General features: G+C 41.6%; 1 protein-coding gene across 1 annotated transcript in view; it reads right to left on the bottom strand.

Annotated features, from left to right (window-relative positions):
• Positions 1–8,552, bottom strand: part of COASY (Coenzyme A synthase) — a 27,719-nt gene that overhangs the window by 9,458 nt on the left and 9,709 nt on the right. The window contains exons 4-8 of the mRNA XM_018570850.1: positions 8,095–8,226; positions 6,524–6,713; positions 5,900–5,964; positions 2,597–2,681; positions 73–170 (exon numbers count right to left, since the gene is read on the bottom strand). Coding sequence (XP_018426352.1) covers positions 73–170; positions 2,597–2,681; positions 5,900–5,964; positions 6,524–6,713; positions 8,095–8,226 — 570 coding nt within the window. The remainder of the gene's footprint in view (positions 1–72; positions 171–2,596; positions 2,682–5,899; positions 5,965–6,523; positions 6,714–8,094; positions 8,227–8,552) is intronic.

Below are 8,552 nucleotides of genomic sequence, written 5' to 3'. Positions count from 1 at the left end.
CTAAAAAAAAAAAGACAAAAAACAGGAAAATATAAAAAGGAAACCAAGAATGCAGAGAAAGACCCTCCTCACCTCTTTTTCCGGTATGATCGCTGTCCAGATTTCATGAACCATATAATCCCATCCAGCTTCTAGCAGAACAGCTGCGTCCATCACACAGACTGATATTCCTGGGTTACAGAAGGCAGCATTAAAGGAATGCGCCACAAAAAGTGAAGAGAAGGAAGAAAAGCCACATTATATGACTAGCCAGTCATGCACATGCAATGTCTCATATCGTTGACATAATTTTGTCACATTTTCCATTTCAATATGCTGAATTATGTGTCAGCTGTAAGACCCTTTGGAACAAACTACATTTTGAAGACTCTTACAATTACAAATCTATTAAAAAGACGGACCAGGCTTCCGCCGCTGGTCCCTAGGCTTTTTCGACTGAGGCAAAAAGGTGCTCTTACCGCCCGTCAGATCCTTGATGATCTCATCCAAGGTAGCCCCGAACAGACGCTCCCCCGTAAAGGGGAGCTCCGTCAGAGCCTTTTTGGAAGCCTGGTCAGCCGACCAGCATTTAAGCCAGAGGAGGCGCCGAAGAGTAACCGACGACACAGACAGCTTGGAAACCAATGGTGCCGCATCCAAAGCCGAATTACACAGGTATTGCAGACCCTGCACCACCTGTTCCGTAAGGTCGACATAAGCAGGAGACACGTTTTCTTCTGCAAGACCCTGACGCAGCATCTTCATCCACTCAGTCAAGGTCTGGGAGACCAGGGCCGAAGCCAACACGGGGCGCAACAGAGCCCCGGAAACCGAGTACATAGTACGCGCCACCGCCACCGCCTTCCTATCCGAGGGATCCCGAAAGGAAGGCGAATCCTCCACCGGGATGACCGTAGCCTTGTTCAGGCGGGAAACCGGCGGATCCACTGCGGGGGGAGTAGACCACTTGGACAGGAAGGACTCCTCAAAAGGATAATGAACCGAGAAGCGTTTGGGGACGGAAAACGACTTGTCGGGCGCTTCCACTCCTTGATATTGGTCTTTAGTTTTGTGCCTAGCGTCCTTCTCCTGCAGGTGGCGATATTACCCTACAGTACAGGATCTCCGATCTGTTCCCTGTGTCCTTCAATGAACGGGAGAGAAATAATTTTTAAAGTCCAATGTCAGGCTCTGACCTCCACCCCATAATTGACCATCCTTCTACATTGGAGGCCAATCAGCTGTTTTTAAATTCTTTTCCAGATTTCTTCTCCCGGTCAAATGATGAGCGGGGTTGTTTTCCTCTGTCTCTTTCCTGGTGGTGGTTGCTCCTTAAAGCAGAACTATCCTTACAGCCAAGGAAGGTGCCATCTTAACCACGATTAGGATTGCAGTTACCATGGTGCTGCATGTGTGACCAGCTATGACACCAGACATTTTAGTGCTTGAAAGTTTGGTTGAGAAACTGAAATAAGCACACTGGCAACCTTGACAGTTGGCAAACCTTTGGACTCAATTACATTGGCGTGCACACCCATGCAGACACCTGCTCCAGGGAGGGACAGGTGCAGCGTGTAATTGCGTGCAACAGCATGTACATCCGTATGTGTCCAATTGTGGGCACCTGGACCGGCACGGACGTGCAGCTGGGTTTGGCGTGTAGCTGGTTGCAGCCGCATCCTCTCATAGGGATGTACAGGCGGCTGCACACAATTACACGCTGTACCTGTCCCTCTCGGGAAGCATGTCTCTGTATGGACATGCACGCCCCTGTGAATGAGGCCTTAAAGAAAAACTGAAGGAAATGTAAAAACTAACCCTTGTAGTGGGGCTACCTCTGCACTACAAAGGTTAACTGCTCATTTTGGTCTGGGGCTAAAACAAAAACAAAAATTTACTCAAAAAAAAATCTGTATCCAATACAATGATTAGCCGAATCCTTAATTTCTGACAATTTGGTTTTTGCTTTCCAGAAGAAAAATGTTTTAAGGTTATGTTAACCTGGGCATGTTAATTCACTGAGAAGTCACCCTTTTTCCTGGCCTTATCTTGGAGTAACAATGGAGTTTGACAGTGAATACACATTTAAAAGACCAACTCCAGACATTTTTTTTTTTATTATTGTTCCCCTGGGGCAGAGGGAGGCAACCTTGGCTCTCCAGCTCTGCTGAAACTACAAATCCCTTCATGCTTCTGCCTCAGAGTCATGCCTGTGGCTTGCAATGCCTTATGGGAAGCAAATACAGGGCAATATGGATCCTTCCTCTGAGGGGCATCACTATGGCATGCTACACTCACTGTGTAATGTTAAGAGAGCAGCGCTGACATCACATCAGTTCAGCTCTCTACATTATTGAGCTCTGCCAGTAGAAGATTCAAAAAGGATGAGGACCCTGTGCAGCATGTGACCAGTCTGAATACATCTGGAAAAGGCAAATATAAAAAATAAAGCAAAACATACAACCAGGGGCAGAGTCTGGAGTTGGCCTTTAAATTGACAGATTCTACCCAAGGTCAGTCAGCAAAAGCAGGAGAATACCTGCCATAATCCAGATCGGACAATCATGACCCCATGTATATGTATTGCCTGACAATGGAACACAATAGAAAAGCTTACCTTTGCTGGCCGCTTCTTCCACAGCCTCTTTAGCCAATACTGCAATTGCTGGCCAAACTATATTTGTCAGACGCTTTAATTGGACCTGAAAGAAATACGATAGCTTCTATTAAAAATATTGTAGAACTTATAATGAAAGATGTATTTACCAACCACAAATAGTGTCTACCGTAATGGTGGCCATACACAGAATGATTTGTGATCAATCTAGGTATGAGCAATCAAAAACAAGCAATTCATCAATTAAAATATTGAACAATCCGACATATATGGTTCTACAAGAACTGATCTAACAGAATCTATCATTTAGTGGATCTGTATTATGATCTGACACACACACACACACACACAGATATTCGTTTGATCAATCAGACGAGAGCGACAAAATTCTGCCATGGCCGATCAACTTGCCAGAGACGAATGTATAGAAGCTCACTATACTGAGGTTCTGTTTACAATTCTTATACAATTCAATTACTTTATCAAAATGATTGATGATGATTACATGGGTCCGTGTGTGACCACCTTTGCAGACATTCATAAAGGGTATTACTACATTACCCGTTCATTCATCCAATTATTTTCTTGAAACCTAGAAGACTAATGGACAAAGTCTTGCAGGACGTAGATTGTCACACAATCACTCACTGTAGCTGAGGCCCCTCTCAGTGTTTACATTCATTTCAGCAAAGGGCATCTCGAGCACATCTGTATGTTTTTGCTTTCCCTGCTTGGAGTTTAGCAGCAGAACATAACCCACTGTTGCGTTATCTTTCACAATTAATTTGCTGGCCATGGGTGACTTTCATAGCTTTAGAATATTCAATGTTAATAGCAGAGAAGGTCAGTTGAAGACTTTATGTAACAATGAACACAGTAATGACATCGAGGTAGGTGGGAGGAACCAGCAGCACTGCAAAGGACCAAGCAAACCTCATATGAAGATTAATTGAGAATGGACTTGCATTTTGGCCATGTGGGCAGTGGGAAAGAAAAGTATTCATCTTTTTTTTTTTATATTCTTTACATAATAATATAACTCAACATCTACAATATAAAAAAAACAAAACTTCCATTTGGACAGCTTATCCAACATTGACATTTCATCTTAATATGCCTTTAAATAAATAGAATTAAAAATATTATATAGCATATCTTCTTTTCTTCTACCAGTTTTAGGTTTCGTATTTCACATTCTAATTCCTCCTTTTAATAATAAAACTAACACTTCTTTAAATCACCATTTCTTAAGTTCCATCTAGTTTAGCTTGACTGCCCCTACAACCCCACAAACATTTATACACAATTACAACATACATAAACAAAACAAAAAAAGTAAAAAAGGAAGGTATGACCTCCGCTCACACCCCTCTTGCACCATTATTTGGTAATGACAAGCTCCTACCGGGAATGCAGCCTAAAGCTTTTCAGTGGTGGGTTGATAAAGGACTCTATAGAATAGGAGACTTTATTAAATTCCATAAACCAATCTCCCTTACTTATTGTTTGAATACTCTTCAGTTGCCACAATCCGAAATGTATAGATATAGACAAATAGAACACTTTTTACAGTCACTACATATCCCAGAGGTTGGCCTCCCACTACTAACAAAATATGAAAAGTGGTGTCTAGGAGGGATTAGCCAAAGAGGGGGGGGGATCTCTCTAATTTATGCTATACAATTGGGCCCATTTAGTAAAGTGGCCTATATGGCTGCATGGGAATTAGACTTAGGGGGTAACACTTTCTATGGAAGAATGGCAACAGTGCATTATAAGATCCACTACTGGATTGCTGAATGTCTCTCTATTAGAAGCTAATTATAAGGTTTTTTCACGATGGTATCTGGTATCAACGAGGTTGGCGACCATGTCCCCAGGGTCCAGTTCTTTATGTTTTAGACGATGTAATCAGAAGGGCACTATGATCCATTATTGGTGGGAGTGCCCAATATTGCGCCTATTTTGGAATACGTTTTTTGCACTGATCTTTGACATCTTCTGGGTCCATGTCCCTAGAGATCCACAGCATTTTCTATTGAATAAACCGGTTCCGGATCTATAAAGGGTACAGTGCAAACTCCTTTCCTTCTTCTTTCTAGCCGCTAAGACATCAATTGCCCGATCCTGGAAAGCTGAAAAGGTACCTTTCTCTATAGTACTACCCAAGCGAAACTGGATCATGATCCATGAGAAATTACACAGTATCTTGCAAGACAGATATGCGAATTTCAAAGCAGTGAGGGAGCCATGGTTGACCCATCAAGGGATTTTAAACCCTTCTGGCATATCCCTTACTCCTACAGGTTAAGCATTGTATTAGATATCTTGACCAAAGGAGTCTACAATTTTCCCTTCTTTTTGTTTCTTTTTTCTTCTCTCCTTTTATTTCTTTGTTTTTTTGTGTGTTATTATTCTTTTATTTTTTATATTTATTTAATTAAATTGTTTTCCCATTTTCTGCTAAATTAACATGTGTAGACGAAGCGAGAGTTACCAGTACTTTGTATAGCAAGAGGAAGCGGATTAGAGTTGTCCCCCCCAGATATAAAGTAGATCACTATTATGGCATAATACATACTATAGTATAAAGCTAATGGGATTATTGAAGGGGGTATAATGTTGATATTGAAGACTATTGGATGGTCTTTTGTGCTACACATGCTGTTTGATTGTAACAAAATGTCTATTTATGATAATGGAAAATGTTTTAATGACAGGGTCGCTTTAAAGGGGCAAGATTTATTGTAAAAGATAATCTTGAAAAGGAAGTGTTGACCAGCTTGGTTAGAAACTTCCAGTCAGCTGTGGAAGCAGAGATCAGCTCTCGGATGATATACTGGCCATAGGATATACACTAAGGATTGGAAGTGTATTGGCCACATGAAGGTCAGTTTTCTAAAGAGGATAGGGACTCTGGAAGCCAAGCCCTAAAAGAGGCAGACAAAAAGGGGAAAGGACTAGTCACCAGCATTGCTTGTGGCATCTTCCTGTAGCTGATTTTTACACCATCACATGTTCTGCATTGTATCTTTGTGTGGAGGCGGCCATCTTGTTAGAGGCAGAGTATTGCTTCCTCATATCAGAGCAGTGGGCAGCACAGTAGTGATATCACCAAAGTCTGGCAGAGGCAGCAAAGCCTTAGATCACACACTGCAGATATACAGATATGAGGCCAGAGGACAAGAAAAGGCACTGCTATTCTATAGAAGGAATTCAAGAAAAAAGGGAACATTTTCTAGGTACTGCTTAGGAACAAAATAACATTTCAAAAGCCACGAAAGTGAATTCTTTCCATTTTACCTTATTTCCAAAGACTTTGCTGCCAATAGCTTTCCTGTCAATGGTCCCATCTGGACACAGGATATCTGAGGAATAAATAAGAGCGATCAATACTAGACAGCTACATGTGTGAGTTGCTAGAAGATTGGCATGCAAGTTAGTTCACATGAACCAGTTATACTTCACAGCTTTGTACCATAGAGAAGAGACACAATCGTGCTTGATATGTATTGGAGCACATTTTTATTGTTGAGACATTTGGGCTGATTTCTGTGTTAGTAGATTGGAGCATTACTAATGTAATAGCTGGTTTGCTGCCACAAATCTGATTTAAAACAGAAAACTCAATGGTCAATCACCCATCCCACCAATCAGCAATTCAGGGTGTGAGACATGAAGAGGTATTATGTTTGTTTGACTTGATTCAGAGCAAGTCAATACTATAAGCTGCACAAAGAAAAATGTGGGACCAGCACCCAGCAACTTCAGCACTAGGACCAACCCAATGAGTTATATATTAACATGTTCATTAAAACTCTACGATTCCAGCCAAAAATGGAGTATCAATCGAATTAACCTTTTAGCAAAGAGATAAAAACAAACAAAAGCCACAATCATCATGCCTTGTATTCATGCAGAATATACCTGCGCCAAACTCATCAATGACTGGCTGGTATGCTGGTCCTCCAGGTCTGTAACTCTGGTGTCCTAATTTATCACAGTCTATGAGTGCAGCTCCAAGGGCCTCCAGCCTTTTTGCAATGGAAGACTTCCCACTGCCACTGCCTCCTGTTAAACCAATGACATAAGGCCGGGATGGGATATTGGGGTTTGCCTGCAGAAACATGAACCGGTTTTCACTTGTAAAATCTAATCTAGCGAGTCAACTTTTGTTTTTGAGATAAATTCAGATGTAGAGATGTTTTTAGATAAACAGTTAGAAGAGATGAACTTGATGGAAATAAGCTTGTCAATATGTGATAATGTTTTCAAAGTCTTGTTTTCATGCATAACTTGTCATTATATATGTACATGGGGCAGCCGCATTTGCTCATTACATTTACAGCCATTGCTTCCGGCTTTGCAATGCTACACAATAGTTGTGTTTTTTATTACTTGTTCTCAGCATGCAAGCCTTTGAGTCAGCTGACATTTGAAAACAATGCACTTTCTCTATGGCAGTTATCCTATCTCAACAGCTGAGGGACATGGAGTATATGCACTGAGCTGTGGAAACCTTCTAGTGGCTAATCTAAAATATATTTTACAATAACAAAAATGTCTTAGAATAAGCTTGCAAAAATGTTCGTCCCACCAAAAATTACTATTAAGCCCATTTAAACCCTCACTATTACAGTTATGCTGTCAGGCGACATAGTAATGTATGTATAACTATGGGACTCCTTCAGTTTTGCTTTTACACTGCTAAATGCTGCAGCAAGGGTTAAGGCCCATCTCCGGGAAAAGGAAACACTTACCCTTGCAGTGGGGCTACCCACTCATTTTTCCTATAGGACTTAAATAAAGCCGTTTTACTTACCTGATCCTGGCTCCCACAGTGGTCAGCACTCCCTTCTCCCCCCCTCCGCTACGTTGGAAATGTCCCTCAGCGTCCTCACCTGTAATGCAGGTCAATGGACACGCATAAGACATGATGATATATCAAGAGACTGCAGGGGACTGGTCTAGCAGCCTGGATGGAGATGACGGGAGCAGGAATCTGGTAAGTAAAACAGCTTTAAAGTGACATTAAAGGCTAAATCCTAAAACCCCCCACCACAATGCTAATATAAGGACTTACCTTAAATTATACCTCTTAATCCGATCATCCTCTTCTTTCCTGTAGTTTTCAGTGCTGGTCTCCAATCGCACGCTGCTGCATTTACTTACCTTGTGTCTCTCCTGGTCTCCCGGCCGAAAATCTGAACTGCGCATGTGCCCGCCCCCAGATCCTTGGCGGGCGCTGAGAATTTTCATACAGAGTACATGGAAACATATCAGTCACTGCCCCAGCGTGGAGCTTACTCAGTGACAGGGACTGTTGTAAAGGTTTCTTCCTCAGAGTCATGTTCCGAGTAACCGTTAAAAAGCCTATCAATGATGAATCCTCATAGGCTGCTAAACCTTGCAAATTGTGGTCTAATTTAATAAGCTCAACCTTGTTTATACAAAATAAAGCAGAATACTGAAAAGCAAAGTGTAATAAGGATTCTTACAGCTGGAGGTTTTAGTAAGGTCCCTAATAATCTGTTCCGGAGGCTTGAGGAGCTAATTTTCTCCTCTTCATTCTCCAAGTGTTGAGGATCTGTGACCAACTTGATCTCATGAACATCCAGTTCTTCGAGCTCCTGGAGGACATGAAGAAAGAGCACAAATTAATCTCTAATAATTGCAATATTTTAGGTAAACTGCACAAGTCTGGGAATCATGTATTTGATGATATGTTAATGTATGCTAACATACTGAGAGGAAGCAAAATCTAATCCAACATGAAATTGTTTTTTGTTTTAATTTACCAAGCAGACAGAACGATAGAAACCCCCTGACCTGCAGCAAAAGAGAGCCCGCCCTTTCTATCTGCACACTTAGAACAGAACATGGTCAATGACAACTTCATTTCCACACTTGCTTTGCAAGGGACCACATTCTTGTGCATGGGCTTAAAGCATGACCT

This window comes from Nanorana parkeri, unplaced genomic scaffold (assembly GCF_000935625.1).
Source record: "Nanorana parkeri isolate BGI_ZX_2015 unplaced genomic scaffold, ASM93562v1 scaffold1612, whole genome shotgun sequence".
NCBI lineage: Eukaryota > Metazoa > Chordata > Amphibia > Anura > Dicroglossidae > Nanorana > Nanorana parkeri.
This window is presented reverse-complemented; position numbering and strand designations above follow the sequence as displayed.